This window comes from Euleptes europaea, chromosome 3 (genome assembly GCF_029931775.1).
Source record: "Euleptes europaea isolate rEulEur1 chromosome 3, rEulEur1.hap1, whole genome shotgun sequence".
NCBI lineage: Eukaryota > Metazoa > Chordata > Lepidosauria > Squamata > Sphaerodactylidae > Euleptes > Euleptes europaea.
This window is the reverse complement of record NC_079314.1, coordinates 74,598,888-74,616,326: the sequence shown is the minus strand read 5'-3', so window position 1 is coordinate 74,616,326 and position 17,439 is coordinate 74,598,888. Positions and strand designations below refer to the sequence as shown.

At 42.2% G+C, this 17,439-nt stretch overlaps 1 protein-coding gene across 1 annotated transcript; it reads left to right on the top strand.

Moving 5' to 3' along the window:
• Window positions 1-92: 92 nt before the first annotated feature.
• CCDC107 (coiled-coil domain containing 107) lies at window positions 93-12,205 on the top strand. The gene is made up of 7 exons (XM_056846510.1): window positions 93-111; window positions 644-832; window positions 4,589-4,794; window positions 8,624-8,690; window positions 9,286-9,376; window positions 11,011-11,120; window positions 11,925-12,205. Exons 1-7 carry the CDS (start codon window positions 93-95, stop codon window positions 12,203-12,205), a joined length of 963 nt encoding a protein of 320 aa, XP_056702488.1.
• The last annotated feature ends 5,234 nt before the right edge of the window (window positions 12,206-17,439 follow it).

Below are 17,439 nucleotides of genomic sequence, written 5' to 3'. Positions count from 1 at the left end.
AGATCAGTTGTAATAGCCTGAGATCTCCAGCTAGTACCTGGAGGTTGGCAACCCTGCGCCTCAGTATGCTGACATTAGGGTTCTCTCTAATGATGGCCGGAACTGCAGCACGTAGAAATACACCAGCCTCGTTTGAAAGACACCAGAACCGCCCTCTCCCAGCCACAGCGGGGCCGGGAACAATCGGCTGGGAGTTCCGCCTCCCAGGGCAACCCTGCACCGGCATTCCGTATAATAGGCCTTCTCAAGCATAGGGATCCGTGGTGGTGGTGCGGCGGGACAGTAGTCCGAGTTGCCAGGTACCCGTGGTTAGAAAGGCTTGAGCAGGGCTATTGTTCTGGGCTCATGCTCCTGGGGGATAAAGGTCTGACTCTCTATTACATCTGCCCAGGAGGATTTCCCGGCCGCTTCCCCGAGCCGCTTCCATTTTAAGCCGGCCCTCCCAGCGGCCCAGAAGCCCGCAAGGGGGCGCCAACGAGACTGGCAGGAGGAAGAGGAGCTGGGGGTCGCTCTGTCCTCCGCTCTTCCGGCTGCTCTTTCCCCTTTCTCGCGGGAGGCTGCGGCGGGCAATGTGCGGCGCTCTGAAAGGAGCGAGCCCGGCGCTGCTCCTGGGGTGGTGCGAGGCCTGTTCCTTGCCGCGGAGGTCGCGCCGGCAGCCTCCTTCCGCTCGTCGCCATGGTGTTGTCCTCGGGGCAGCAGGCGCTCATCTCCGTCGTGCTGGTGCTTTGCGCTTTTATTGTGATGCCCAGGATGTTCGGTGGAGGAGGTGGCAGGTCCGCGCGCCCTGCCAAGGCCTCCGCCGGCCGCCCCGACCCTTATCGGCATCGCCACGGTACAAACTGCCTCTTTTCCTCCGCTCTGTCCCTGTATTTGGGGAGCTAGAGAGGCCGATAGCAACTGGCGAGCTTAGAGGTTCCTGTGCTACAAATAACCGGACCTTATGTATCCCCCCCTCCCATTTTTTCTTTTACATTGTATTTCAAAGCGCAGGCATGGGTGCTTAACTTGAGTTGTGAGGGACAACTCTGGGTGACTTGCATCTTTACTGCTTATAGTATTCTAGTAATTGGTCTGACGGTGGCATCATACTTGGGAGATGTTCCTGAGGAATAGCTGTCTTCTGCTGGTGGGGGGGAAGGAGAGTTGTAGCATTTCACGTCCCGTCCCCCGCAATTTGCCTTTTCTGTCTTCAAGAGGGGCAGATCCTTAGGGTTTAGTGATCATTTGTTTTGAAGTCTAGTGTGGAATGGGCCTAAAGAAAGATAAAGAATTGGGATTCCTTTTTATTACTGGGAGGTAAAACTTGTGATGTGTAGATAATAAAGGTAGACGAAATGAGACTTCTACAGTCTTGACATTTGTGCCAAAACTTGCACCATTGGAAAACTAGCATGAAAGACCTTGGAAACTAACCTGTTATTTGTCCAACATCCATCAGGAGAATTAAACATTAAAAATTAAAACATTTTCTGTTGGAGCTGATTAATTATGACTGATTAGGTAACAGATACTAGCAGAAAGTGATTGGACGCTTCTTCAGTGTGGCCGAAAAGAATACTCTAGGACCCACCAGAACATCTCTTAGGTCACTTAGAATTTTTTATAATATATTGTCACCTTTTATATTATAATGTCACCTTATTCAAGCTGTAGATATGACAGACAAATATCAAGGAAACAGGGACAGAGGTGTCCCACACTTTTTTATATAGTATATGAAGTGGACGCTGTGTATCTTACAGCCTGATAAGGACACATGAGCTGTCCCTGTATCAGGAGCATTGTGAAAGGAAAAGTAACAAAAACTTTTCAGATGTTACAGAGAGCAATGGAAACGGGATGCATGAGGCACTTCATATTCTTTCACTATATTTTTAAAAACTAGATTACTGTTCTGAATACTTAAGTTTATGCACAAGGTTTTTTAAAAAAACTTAATACTCATTCCGGTCAGATTATCAGAATCCAGATTGTGGTATGTGCAGTTTAACATATAAAGCTGTTATAACCTCTGCACAGTTTTCTGTAGCTTCTTGCATCATTGTTAATACAACTCTTGGTTCCCTTCCTGTGCTCCACATGCTTTGAATTGGCATTGCTGAAGGACTGAGGACACTCAGATCTGCATGCACTGTGAACCTGTTCAAAGATCTGTGGATTCTAGATTAACAGCCCAATCCTAACACAGGGAGTGGTGGTGTGAACCGTTTTAGGAGCCGGCGTGACCCCAGCACCAGTGTTAGTGCCTCTTGCACTGGCTAAACTGGCATTAACACGGGCGCTGGGCCACTTACACTGACTCGGGAGCCACGCGGCAGTACGAACCATTCGGCAATGCATAGTTAAATTGTGGAACTCCCTGGCCCAGGATGTGATGATGGCTGCCAACTTGGAAAGCTTTAAGAGGGGAGTGGACATGTTCATGGAGGAGAGGAGTATTCATGGCTACTAGTAAAAATGGATACTAGTCATGATGCATACCTATTCTCTCCAGGATCAGAGGAGCATGCTGAATACATTAGGTGCTGTGGAACACAGGCAGGATGGTGCTGCTGCGGTTGTCTTGTGGGCTTCCTAGAGGCACCTGGCTGGCCACTGTGTGAACAGACTGCTGGACTTGATGGGCCTTGGCCTGATCCAGCATGGCTTTTCTTATGTTCTTATGAGCCACGAGCGCCAGCACAGTCGCACCGACATCAAAAGGGGACTGTAGTCAGCTTCCCAAGCCCTTTCGGCCCACAAATGTCTCTTTTTGCAGGCGCCAAGTTTCACCTGCAAAAACTCAATGGAGATCGGTTCTTGTAGGTTATCCGGGCTGTGTGACCGTGGTCTTGGTATTTTCTTTCCTGATGTTTCGCCAGCAGCTGTGGCAGGCATCTTCAGAGGAGTAACACTGAAGGACAGTGAAAATACCAAGACCACAGTCACACAGCCCGGATAACCTACAAGAACCGATGAACTCTGACCGTGAAAGCCTTCGACAATACTCAATGGAGAGTTCCACAGGGTTTTCTTGCTAAAGGCATTTTTGGCTTACTGCAGTCGACAGCAAGCCGCTCAGTAGGCAGCCCAGCTACGCCATCCCTGGACACTTCTCAACTAGCCCCCTTAGAATTTCGCGGTTATGCTGATGTAGTGGACCATTGTTTTGTATTAATAGTACAAAAATTACTATTTACAGTTAATGTCTGTGCTGAGTGCCTTTATTTATGGAATGATTGCAGTACAGTACATGAACGTGGTGAACACTTCTTTAGTAAGAGGTATTTCACTACTAATCTTTGTGTTATTCCTATGACTATCCTAAAAGAGTTAATATCATCATGAACATAGTATGAGGAACACCAACATGTCATCTGTGGGTAGACAAAATTCCTATTATCTAGTACTGGTGATTTATAACCTTTATAATATTTTTGATAACTGCCTTTTGAAGTAGGCAACTTATACTCCCATTTTACTTGTTGTGAAGCTGAGGTAAAGCCTGTGTCTGTAAATTCTGCATTCAAAAGCTAATGCATTTGGAGAGGTTATTCAAGAGGGTGTACGTCTTGAGCAACTATTGTGGTCCATTAAGTCATAGGAAAATATCCTATAGTTGTCATCTGGTCTGCTCTCAAGATAGAGAATTGAAGTGAGTCTCTAATAATTTTCACATTAATTTTTTGTGTGGCTGTGAGACTGTGATGGGAGAAAGAGCTTGCTGAACTCAAATAATGGTTGTATGCGCAGAATCTAAATGTCTTTTTTGAGGAAGTCCTTCAGTTTGGGCAAAATGATGTTTTCCCAGCACTTGGACTGCAAGATACTGTGGCTGTTACAATGTGTTTCTTATAGTGTAATTCAGTGGGATTCTAGCAGGGTGATTGTGATTGAATAATGTCACTGGCACTGAATGAATATGGCCCATAACACTTGATGATGAGTGACACGACTGTGTGCATGCCATTATGTGTTTCTGATTGTACAGCTCAGCACACACAAGAGTTATAGAGTAATTTTAAAGGCAAACTTCAGAGAAGCTCCTTGTTGGTTTCACCATCATCAGCTTATTTTTAGACTTTACCTAAAGACTACCTGAATGTATCCATTTTTACTCCCATGAAATACCCCGCTTTGCAGGCTAAGTACACTCTTTTTTTTGTACACTGGAATAGTTTTTCTCTTTTTGGAAGGGGGATATTGATCTAAAGCTTTCTCTGCAATGGCCCCAGGGCTTGAGGGCTTTCCCTAAGAAGTCTAGAAAGCCCCCCCCCCCGCCCCCATTACTGGCCTTCACAAAACAGTGCATGACGGGCTTCCTTTGAACATCTTTTCTAGGCTGAGATAAATTGGATTGAGTTGTCCCATGCATGATTTTTATTTGATCTAATTTTGTGGCTGTTTTTGTTACAACTTTAATGCTATTGTGTAGACTTGCATTTAAATGTGCTGATTGTTAGTCATAGTGAATGAAGGCGAAATGATATAGATCTTTAAATAAAAGCCCTGTCTAAACAGAGATAAGAGCAGGCAATTCAGATGAAAGCTTCCATCTTCATCTGTTGGACTAGACTGGCTCTAAATGCTAAACATATTTATTTTGTAGGTGGATCTGAGAGAATTATCCAGTCCCACGTGAATTCAGGAAATTCTGAAAGTAAAACGTATCAGAGCATCCAGCAAATGAGGAATTCAATGGAGAAGGAGCTGAAGATTGAGCGGACTAGAGGGAATGGCAAAGACTTTGCTTTAACACTCATGCCCTTGTATGCTATTGGTGTGGGGGTGTTTGCTTTATACAAATTTTTAAAGGTACATTTTAATTATATTGCTGTTAAAATGAAAACTGTCTGCTTGCTTACCTGTATAGGAATTCTGTAATATCCATATTATCACGATGTATTATAATAAGATTACTTGACAGCGCTTGTTTAAAGGAGAAATCTTAATTTTTACTCATACACTTAAAAATCTACAAGTTTTTTAAAACTTAAGTATCAGAAGGCATATTCTGTTTTTTCTTTTACAAAATTTAAAGGCTCTAAGGGCTGTACCATGTAATACAACATAGTCTCGTTTATCTGCTTTCTAGATCAAACTTGGGACGGCAAATATTTAGACTTCAGAGTATTTCTCCTTGACTTTGCAGCCTGTTATGAAAAAGGGTGAGAAAGAACATAGTTACAGTTGTGTACTGTTAAATGAAGAGCTAAACTAATGGAGAAGATATCAGCAGTCAAAGTAGCAAATTAAGTATTGTAGGGATCCTTTCTTCTTCATCAGTGAACGGAGGTGGGGCAGGGAGGACCCAAGTTGGAGGTGCTCACAGCTCCCATTGTATCGGGTGGATGAAGGCACAAGGTTGCTAGTTTTTAACTCCTATAGATCTGGTATATATTGAAGGAGTTAATAAGAACATAAGAAAGGCGCTGCTGGATCAGGGCCATCAAGTCCAGCAGTCTGCTCACACAGTGGCAAACCAGGTGCCTCTAGGAAGCCATAAACAAGACGACTGCAGCAGCACCATCCTGCCCGTGTTCCATCGCACCCAAAATAATAGGCATGCTCCTCTGGTACTAGAGAGAACAGGTATGCAGCATGACCAGCATCCATTCCAACTAATAGCCATGAATACCGTTTCCTCCATGAACATGTCCACTCTCCTTTTAAAGCCCTCCAAGCTGGCCGCCATCACCACATCCTGGGGCAGGGAGTTCCACAATTTAACTATGCGTTGTGTGAAAAAATACTTCCTTTTATCTGTTTTGAATCTCTCACCCTCCAGCTTTAGCAGATGACCCCGTGTTCTAATATTATGGGAGAGGGAGGAAAACGTCTCCCTGTCCACTCTCTCCAAACCATGCATAATTTTATAGACCTCTATCATGTCTCCCCTCAGCCACCTTCTTTCCAAGCTAAACAGCCCTAAGCGTCCTAACCGCTCCCCATAGGACAGTTGCTCTAGTCCCCTAATCATTTTGGTTGCTCTTTTCTGCACCTTCTCAAGCTCTGTAATATCCCTTTTTAGGTGTGGTGACCAGAACAATACACAGTATTCCAAGTGTGGTCTCACCACAGATTTGTACAAGGGCAGTATGATATCAGCAGTTTTATTCTCTATTCCTCGTCTAATTATGGCCAGCATGGAATTTGCCTTTTTTACAGCAGCCACACACTGGGTTGACATCTTCATTGAGCTATCCACTACCACCCCAAGATCCCTTTCTTGGTCTGTCACTGCCAGCACAGATCCCATCAGTGTATATGTGAAGTTGGGATTTTTTGCCCCAATATGCATCACTTTACACTTGCTCACATTGAATCTCATTTGCCATTTTAATGCCCATTTTTCCAGTATGTAGAGATCCTTCTGGAGCTCTTCACAGTCTGATTTTGTTTTAACCACCCTAAATAATTTGGTGTCATCTGCAAACTTGGCTACTTTACTGTTTAACCCCAACTCCAGGTCATTGATGAACAGGTTGAAAAGCACCGGTCCCAATACAGATTGGGAGGCACCCCACTGCTCACATCCCGCCATTGTGAGAACTGACCATTGATTCCTACTCTCTGCTTCCAAGTTACCAATCCACTCTTGCTACTCACAATCAAACTAAAAGAATGTTTCACAAATGTAGATTCTGGCTAGAATGTTTATGCAATATTGTGTGTTTAGGTTTTGATACCATCCCCATTAAGCTTTCTTACTGGAGTTGGTTCTCCCTGTGTATTGATAGTTTGTTCATTATATTGCTAGCTGTGTTCACTAGCACAGGGGTCAGCAGGCTGCAATGCTAAAGGGGGGCAAAGTTCCTTAGGAGCTGGCATGACCCTACGGTGGCGTAAGTGCCCATTTAACTCAGGATAATGGGCACTTACGCTGCCCCGGGGGCAAACATTCCGATGCCCTGGAGCTGCGCTGGTCCCTGCCACCAGCGCAGCCATGCCGGTAGGAAATTCCTGGAAGGTGACATAACCCCTTTGATTGCAATGGGGGATTTTTCCTATTTTTAGTTTTTTAACTGGTTTGATTTTCTTTTTGGTGGCCGGGAAACCTCTGAGGAGGCAGCACGGCTGCTCCCCGGCTGCTGTGGATCTACCCCCCTCTTCAGGAATGGGCTGGCCACCCCTGTCAACCTTTAGAATTCTGACACAGGGTGGTGGGTGCAACCACAAAATGGCTGCCACAAGAGGCGGAGCCAGCCACAAAACATCAGAGATTGGGCACGCATAACTCTATCAGTAACTCTTCATCATTTCCTGCAGAAACTGTTTTAACAGGATGCCTTTTAAAATGACCATATGGTTTACTTCCAGTTGTGTAGTGAAGATCCTTATACTGTGGTGGCAGCTGCTGAAGCAACTTTTAAAGAATCTGCATAATGCAATCAGAAGCCCTGCTGAGCAAAAGCCCCATTTTCTAAAAACATTTCGATGCCAGTGGGTGCCTGGGCACCTATGAGCACCACATTGAAGACCCATGGCTCCTAATGTACTTTTATCTCTCAAAAAAGAGTGAATTTCTGCTCTTGTAGGATGGCTTCTTTTGCACTGTATTGGCTGCCTGGTACAACTGCTGCAAACAAGCTGACAATGGGTAATAAGCAGCAACAAATAGCTACACAATGAGATCAGTATGAACAATATGCAGCATGGCAATAGCCTCGCAAATGAAGTAGCAAAATGTATTTAAACAAAAACAAATTACCAGAAGATGTTTCCTCAGTATGTCTGAGGAGAAGCATAAGATTTCCAAAGAAATAAAAAGTTGACAAATCAACATATAAAGAAAAGATTGTCAAATCAGTCGCCGCTGTATTTATTACACTTTTGTCACCTTTTGTCTTTAAAGGGATATATGAGTGGCTATGCAGTGGAACAGAGAACTCATTCTGAAGCTTTTAATAAATATGCCAAAATTATGTGGCCATAAGAAAGAGTGGGGAGGGATTGTTTGCCTTGTCATTGCTAATGTCCGGGACAGTATCATGATGAAGATTGTTTAATTAAAAAAATTAATACGTTTCCCCTCTAACTGATTTTATCTGATTTTGTTGTTTTTGCTTGAGATGGCTTTGAGATATATGTTATATCTTTAATTTATGTTCTGGCTGTGGTGCCATTTTACATTTAGTTATTGGGCACTTGGAGAATGTGGGATGCATATGTTTATATAAATAAACTTGTGACAATCAAGTGTCTTACTGCTAGTGGCTGTCCTAGAAAGTGGAGAATTATTTCACCAGAACACCAAATTGTGTGCTTGATACCTTGCAGTAGAGGCATCACTTGATGGAATGTTGTTCATAATCTGTACTAAGAAAAGGTTAATGAGAAGGGGCTCTGCCACTGTGAAAAAAGAAATCTTGTACATGAGAGCACATTTAATCTGATTATAAGGGCTGATACTGGTTTGGTAGCATTGAAGTCAGGGAGACTGAAACCTAAATGAGGTGGGGCGAGGGAGGTTTGACATGATGTCTTGGATGAGTATTTAAAGTATTGTTACACCTGGTCTCAGGCTCCAAACCATTATACTGTAATAAAAGAAATCTTTACAGCGTGGAAAACTTTCTTGTTAAGGTTTATGTATATTAAATATTTAAAATGATTGTATAATAATTTTGGTTTTATTTTCTAGATGAAATCTCAAGAAGAAAATTTATCTACAAGAGAAAAAATCACAAAAGAGAAAACAAAAGAAACAGGTAGTAATTAGTGCAGATATATTCTTTACAGCTGGTTTAGATGCACTTTTGTTAAATGTGTCATAACTAGTAAAATATTCCAGTTAATCATTCCAACTAGTAAAACATTCACAGTTCATAATCAAAAACATACTGTGATTGACTTGGATACAAAGCAGTATTCCCTGTTGTTAGTGCATTCTCTGTTAGCATCTAACTGGAAATCATGTAGTCTAATGAATTTCCTAATTACAGTGTAGAAACTGGATTTATTGACATGCCTCTTTGAAATTTTAAAAAAATTAGAAGTAAATTTGTTTTATAATAAATTGGATGACTGCTAAAATATTTTCCATTTGGATATTTATCCTCTTGATATAATTGGGATGAACTGGCTTAAATCGCTATATATTTATCATAATTACCTTGACGATTGTGCTGTAAGAGTTGTCTTATAAGAAAAATCTACACCATTACTGAAAATGCATTTAAATCATATCTCATCATGTCAAAAGCAAACATGCTTTGTCAGATTGTCACTGGCAAAATAAATGGACATAATATATAGGTACAGAATGGAATGTTGCTTTCTTCAAATATTTGTTTTCCCTTGTAGAATGCCAGCTTTTAGAGCTAGAGCAACATCTAGCACAGACAGAGAAAATGTTAAATTCTTTATTGACTCAGTTAGATCCACTTTCAAGCTGGTGAGTACATCTAGGATAACTTAATGCTTTGACTTAAATAGTATTATCAACTGCTTTAATATTGGAGAGAGTTCTTATCATGCGTTTATAAATGTGAACAGAAATGCCTAAAATGACACTAATTAGAATGTGAATTGTTTGTTCTCTCTATGTGAACTTTGATAATAATTGAAGTTTTATTGAAGAGGTTTTTACATTCACATCATGTTTCTCAGCACACTTTGCAAAGCACCCAGGTGATAGACCATCTTGCAAAGCTAGAAGAATATAAAGCCTAGGTGCGGTATTAGTGCTTTCACACCTAAAGGTCTTCCACATAGGTTATCTGCCCCAAGTTTAATGCTTTTGGGAGCAGGATTTTTTCCTGCCCCATGTTTAATGCTTTTGGGAGCAGGATTTTTTTCTGATTCCCCACAGAATCATGGTGTATCCCCAATCTTTCTGAAACCTGCTTTGTTCCAAAGTTTTGGGAAAGATCTCAGTAAAGCTGGGATGGCTGCTGTGTAGATGGGTAAATTTGGATTTTCTGGTCCATGTGGCAGCCATTTTTCCTGACCCCGTCCCCGTGGCAGCCATTTGTTCCCCCATCATTTTTTTAAAAAATCAGCACTAGAATATCATTATATCTATATACCATTGCAACAATAGGTGTATCTGGTCCTCTGAATTCTCAGCTTTTGTTTTAAAAAGTAAGTCTTCATTCCTTTCCCTTGTGGAAATATAAGGCAAAAGGCATATCTTTGCAAGGGAATGGCCTAGAGGCTTGTAAAAAAATGAATGCTGGGAATTCAGAACCTGCTCCACCTATTGGGACAATGGTATATCAATATAATGATATTTTTGTGCCAGTTTTTTTTAAATTGCAAAAGCCCTGGTGGCTTTGGGGTGGCAGGGTAGGGAGTACTTCCAGAGGATTGGTACAGGGAAACTGTGGAGAAACATACCATGTGGAGGCCCAGTTGCTTCACTGCTTTATCTGCAGCTGCATCAAAAACAGGGAAACCACAAAATCCCATCCGTGTGTAGAAGATACCCTAGACTTTCAGGCATCTGGGATTTTGGTAGCCCTGAATTTTTTTTGACTCTTGAAAAATAATTACACCAGTGTAACTTGAATAATCCAATTAAAACTTTGATCAACACTGACAACTAAGTAAATGACCAAATAAAGGTTCTATGGCTATACCTTAGTCCTTTTTTCATGAAGCAAAACATTGATGCACACAGCTGCTGTTGCCCAGTTGGAGTGCAGTGGGTTTGTGCCATATTTCTCAGATAGGATTTGGTTGTTGGTGCACTTTGCAACATCTTTAATCCATACTCTTAATCTGGATCCTGAACAGCTGGCAGCATGAACTACTGTTGCTACTTTAATGAGACTAGAAGTCTGATGATGACTGGCAGCAGTTTGAAGCATAGTTCCATAGTGTCATATGCATAGTGTCTTATGCATAGCCTCCATGATACATAGAGGCTATACATGAGTTTTCAGTCTATCAGCATTGAGAGACTGAGTTAAAGATGGCATCCTAACTTAATTATAGCAATATATGTGATTTTTCTAGAGCCAAACTGTGTTGTTGGAATTAGGACAACTGTTTTCATTTGTTTAATTTTTATTTGTTTAATTCCAGTATTAATGCGTTGGCTTCAGAACAGAAAGATGAAATAATGGTACAACTTCAGTCCATTAGAAAGCTGATGAAAGAAAGTGGATTGGACAAATCAACCGTGAAACCACAAGGTGCATATGTGTCTGGTATTTTAAAGTATAATTCTAATAAACTCCTGCTTGGAGTTTTACAGATTATTTTTGTAGCAATGACATCATAATGTTGTTGAAACAGTAGTATTTGGTAACATCTAATGACACCAATTGGTATAGCACATGTGAGCCAATTTGGTGTAGAACTTAGTGTTAGACTGGGAAGACCCAGGTTCATATCCCCATTCAGCTGCAAAGCTTACTGGATGACTTTAAACCAGTAATTCTCAACCCAGGCTGCCTCACTGGGTTATTGTGAGGATAAATGGAGGAAGGAATCCTGTGTAATGCTCTTGAGTTCTTTAGAGGAGTGGCAGAAAAATAATGTGCTATATGGGAAACACTATACTTTCTCATTGGATTATTAGTTGCTGTGTGTGCACAGATCTCTTGCCTTCATTCGTTTAAATAGAGAAGGACGACCTGAGTGCTCATTACTTTGTGTTTGTGAGTTGGATTGCTACATTGAAATAAATGAGAATCCTTTTCCTGGTGTGTAAGGTCCAAGCAAGTAGCAAACTCCCACTACTTCATCCCTCACTAACTGTATTCATTGGGTATTATCTGCATATTTGCCTGTCACTACAAAATGGGGACTCTGACTTATTAGAGAAGTCAAAGGGCTCAACACTTTGTCAAAACATATTTTAACACGATATGTACTGACATATATAGTAAAGCTGCTTGCTTGTATGTTTTTGACAACAATTCTATTTTAATTGTGGAAGTTTCTAAACAATCTGATTACAATTTTAAATCTCAATTTTCTTTTTGTAAATTTAGATATTAGCCATACATGTCAAGAGAAGCTTGAAGATCTCATTCATTCATTTAGTGAACATTGTGAGGAAGAGATGGGTGAAGGTAGTGATGAAAGCTGTGGACATGAAGTGCTGTTTGGAGAGAATGAGGAACATTGTGAAGAAGAAAAGCATGAACACTGTGACCACAAGTTCATACTTAGTCCATTGGAGCAGCCAAAGAAGATAGAAGTTTCTGGAGTAATTAATCAAGATATATTGGAACCGCAGTTTGAATTAAGGAGACGTAACAGAAATGAATGAAACAGAAAATTACAATGAATTGTTGCACAAGCTTAGATGCACTTTTAACTTATTCTGGACTGGATTCACAATTATGCTTTAAAAACAAGATTGTTGTGAAGCTTTTTTATTATCTTCAGAATAACTTCTGTATCTATTTAATTGGACTTCTGTGTGGTATTTCTCCATATATTTATAATTAGGAAAACAGGGATGGCAGTAGAGTACGTTGTAAGCATTTTAACTTGGTTCATGGTAAACATCTGCAGGCAGGTGTTTGTACATTAGATGTTCCAGCAGTCATGACTTAAGCAAATAGTGATTGGCATTCTGGAACTACACTAGTTGATTGCTTTGGTTACGGAATTACAATGTGGTGTTTTCTTTCTATTCAACAGGTATTTTCTCTTTGTTTGGAACAGTTGAATTATCCCAGAACCTTTGCATGATTTGTTTTCATGTTTTGAGAATCACATTTTTCATTAACCTTTTTCAAAATTTCATTCAAAAGCATTGGATACATCTAGATGAAGCTTGACAAAGAAAGTGAAATGTGATGCATTCCTACCTATGTTGCAGTTCCTACCTATGATGTGTATTATACATGATAATAAAGTAAACTAGTTATGTTTGAGGGCCTTAACATAGACTCTTATTTGCTTTTGTTTTGGCATTGTATTTTATGAAGATGGATTCCTATGAAAGATATCTCTGGTTTTATAACATACAGTAGTAATTTGGTCAGCAACTCATCTGTATCAAGAGTTAAGAATAAGGTTGCCACCTTCTCAACAAGCCTATCTTAGAAGTTGGAAGAGCAGATATTAGTAGATGGTAGTATTTATGCTATGAATATTATCACTTGCTGACTTCTGTAGCTCAGGCTGCTTTTTCTAATTAGTTGGCAACCCTAGGTAAGAAGAATGTTCAGATTTGTGATGGAATTGAGAACTTGGAGTGTCAGTGTTCACTGATCTGTTGATAACGTTTTGGGGTAACTGGTGTTAAATAAGGATTGTTGGTGCTGTCAATTTACTCTGTAAAACAGGTTCACACATGTTGAATAATCCACTTTCAATCCACTTTCAGTGCACAGTGCACTTTGAAAGTGGATTGAAAGTGCATTATTCAGCATGTGTGAAAAAGCCCCCTGGGTTACCAACAACCTGGAGGGAAAAAATGTCCTATCCTTTTAGTAGAGGTTTAATGTGCAGAAATGGGCAGGTGAAACTTTTTATGAATATCTAACACATGAAGCTGCCTTATACTGAATCAGACCCTTGGTCCATCAAAGTCAGTATTGTATACTCAGACTGGCAGCTGCTCTCCAGGGTCTCAGGTAGAGGTCTTTCTACTTGCCTAGTCCCTTTAACTGGAGATGCCAGGGATTGAACCTGGGACCTTCTGCATGCCAAGCAGTTGCTCTACCATTGAGCCATCCGGTACATCCATTTACATCTGGTAAATAATATCCTCTGTTAAAGTACCAGGAACCATAACTAAATTATGTTCTTAGTATCAGTTATTAAAATGCTCTTAGTTCTGAGAAATGCACAAAGTAACCTAAACATCAGTTGTGAAAAGGGAGTCTCCTTGTCTTCCATGTAGCTGATACTTAAGGTAAAACTATGTAAAGGTTGGTCTTCTGTTTCAGTAGTTTCAAATACCATTAGCAATTGCAATGTAATAGATGGCAAGGATATTTATTTTTGAACTGGCAAGGATATTTATGGTTTTGGAGCCAGCCACTTGGTTTATTGGAGCATATCATATCACTGATACAACTTTGTCCACTGTGAATTGAAAATCCCCTCTGCACTTTGGACTGAGTTTGTATCAATAGTACTATGAAGTCTGAAAGAAGGATGAAAATCTGTTATGAATACCCAACATTAGGGTTTGGACTTTTTAAAAACTTAGTTGGGAAAGAGATTAAAGTTTTAATTTACATTAATAAAAAACAGTTTTAGATTGGCATTGCTTGCTCTTGGACGTGAAAGGAAATGTAAGGAGCTGAACTAGGCATTTATTTATTGAAATATTTCTAAGCCTGCCTTTCTCCCTAATATAGGAACCCAAGGTGGATAACAACACACATTTAAAACAGATTAGACAATAAATTGAAGGCAGAAACCAATGCCTACAATATGTACTGCAGGAGAACCTGCGCACCCTTCTTGAAACTAGTTTTGCAGCTCTGCCAAAGTGCTACAAGGGAAGAAGCCTTCCTTACAGTCTCAAGAAGGCTATTTAGAAATGTAAGATTAAACTGCTGTTGCTGCATGAGTACATATAGGATTTAAAGCATGAAATCTAACGTATCTGGAATATGCACACCACAGCTATTCCAGTGCCTGTTTCCAAGACAACACATTAAGTATATTTCACATGTTTCCTCTTCACTTTGAATATGGGTAAGGGGGTCAAGCATGTCTTGAACTGCATTTCAAGGGAAGATTCTAATTGTAAATATGTATATTATGTATTAGTCTGCTGTTTCAAATGTCATGGGAGATCTTCATTATGTTGAATAATAAAAATGTACTCTTGAAAATGAGTATGTATTTAAGCGAGGTTTGTATTTGAAACTCAGAAAGTTTGGTGAATATGCATACTGACCTGTTCCAATGTCTTAATCATAAAAGGAACAATTACATTTTTACTGGTCCCCTTGAAAACTGTTGAGAGGTGCACTAGGTCATTTGAATGCAAAACATTGTCTTGAACATTTATATTAGCTTTAATTCTAATGTCTCATTGGTCAGGATGATGAAGCATGCTGTGTGTGTGTGTTAAGTGCCGTTGTTTCCGACTCATGGCGACCCTATGAATCAGTGGCTGTTACCGCACTAGGTTTTCACAGCAATATATTAAGAGTTTGGAAATGTTATAAAAAACATTGCTTTAAAAGGGTTTTTGGATGCCACGGCTAAAAAATAGTTGGAAGACGTCTTCACAGCTAAAAGGGCCAAACCAAGTGCGAACAGTATTTTTTATAACATTTTCAAACTTTTAATACATCGCTGGGGATACCTAGTGCGGTAACAGCCAGTGTCCTCCAAAGTGGCCTATCCTTAACAGTCTTGCTCAGATCTTGCAAATGAAAGCATGCTATAGCACATTAAAGACTAATACATGCTTTGGCATTGTATTGGTGGCATTCGCCCACCGTGAGTGAACTCGTTACTCTTTTTTTTTTTTTTTATTGGTTCATGCTCTTAAAAGCAGCCTCTCTTTTGTAACATCCCTTACCCCCTTTCTAAGTGTTGTGAGTTTGACCTAACATATGCGCACTTCAATTATATATACACGTGTGCGTCATCAGCGTTCAAAGAAAGTATCATATTGTAACCAACCGTCCCCCCCCCAACCCCGCACACACGCACGCACACTAAAGAAAGGCAATGCATAGTCTTCGTCGTTTTACATCCATGACCGAATCCTTCCGTGGCATTGCTCCTGTGCACGGATAACTTGGGTGTTAGCGCCGCTGATCGCAGTTCGGTCAATATGCCTACGCCCGAGGCTCGCGTAGCGCCTTTTCCTTCCTGGGCACCGGGCGGGCAGGAGCAGAAAGAGAGAGCCCGAAGCCCCAGGGAGCGCGCCTCAACCTCTGGCGCGCACGCAGTTGGAGCGGGGTGGGGGTGGGGGGCAGGACTCGGAAGTGCAGAAGCGGCGGCCAGAGGAAGGCGGCTGAGGTGAGCAAGGGGTGGGTCGTCATGGGGGTAGGGTCAGTCTCTAAGGGCCTCGTTTAACTTCCAAAACGAGCGGGCGGGCGGGGGAGGGGCAGAATGGCCCAGTCCTGTTTGCAGGCAACCATGGCAACGGCGGAAGCGCGGCCGCGAGGGAAACGAGGCGTGGGCCCGAGCGCTTATTGAACCCCTCGCCACCTTCGGAAGGGAAGGATGTCGGGGCGAACCGGCCTGGCCTCCCCCCCCTCCTCTGCCTCCCCCCTCCCCAGCCGTTAAAGTCACGTGGCCGGGCCTCCTCCAAGCGTTCTTATGACTGTGGGTCGAGCCAGCCGAAGGAAGTCTCCCTTGGGCTGGCTCGACGTAGCTTGGGTCGTGAAATAACGACGACATGGACAGTTAGTGGCTCCCAATGCGTACAGAGTGCATTTCTTTCACAAACAGTGTTTTGTTTAAACATGTCTGCGTTGACATAGGGGAAAGTTGTGTATGTGTAGGGTTGCCAACTTCGAAGTGGAGGCTGGGGAAGAAGCTCTGAGGTATAGGGTTGCCAGCCTCCAGGTACTAGCTGGAGATCTCCTGCTATTACAACTGGTCTCCGGTTGATAGAGATCAGTTCACCTGGAGAAAATGGCCTCTTTGGCAATTGGACTCCGTGGCATTGAAGTCCCTCCCCAAACCCTGCCCTCCTCAGGCTCCACCCCAAAAATCTCCCGCTGGTGGTGAAGAGAGACCTGGCAACCCTATTGAGGTACAGTATGATGCCGAACAGTGCTCCCTCCACAGCAGCCGTTTTCTCTAGGGCAGTGGTCGGCAAACTCATTAGTCAAAAGAGCCAAATATCAACAGTACAACGACTGAGATTTCTTTTGAGAGCCAAATTTCTTAAACTTAAACTATATAGGTAGGTACACTGTTTATTAACTTAATAAACTTTAATTAAAGTTTTAAGTCTTAATTAAACTATAGGTACACTGAATAAAACTTGATATCATACTTAATAGTGATCTTATTTATTGATAAAAATTAAATTGTAAGTCCCTGCCATTTCCCCCTCCCCGTCTGGAGTCCTCGTCTGGAGGCCTGGTCTACCACCATAAAAGCCTATTGGAAGACCTGGCCTCCGGCTGAGTCCCATTGGGAGGCCAGGTCTACCCATTGGCTTTCTTGGCAGTAGACCTGGCCTCCGGAGGCCCGTAGAAGCCAATTGGTAGACCTGGCCTCTGAAGGGGGACTTTTTCCCCTCCTCGGAGTCCAGGTTTACCACCAAGAAAGCCAGTGGGTAGACATGGCCTCCCAATGGGACTCAGCCAGGTCTACCAAAGGAAGCCCGCCCCGCCCAACAGCTGATAAACAGGCGGGGAGGGGGAGGAACTGCCGAGCCGCCCGCCCAGCAATCGCACGGCTAGAGGGGAGGCTTTAGCCTCCCAACCATTGAGGGCAAGGGAAAGGGGGACCTGGCCATTCTCCACGGCGGGGGGGGGGGGAGAGACAGCGCACCCACTTGCCTGCTCTCTCGCGCTTGCTCGCTCGCTCTCTCAGGCATGCCGGCTCCGCAGCCCGGCT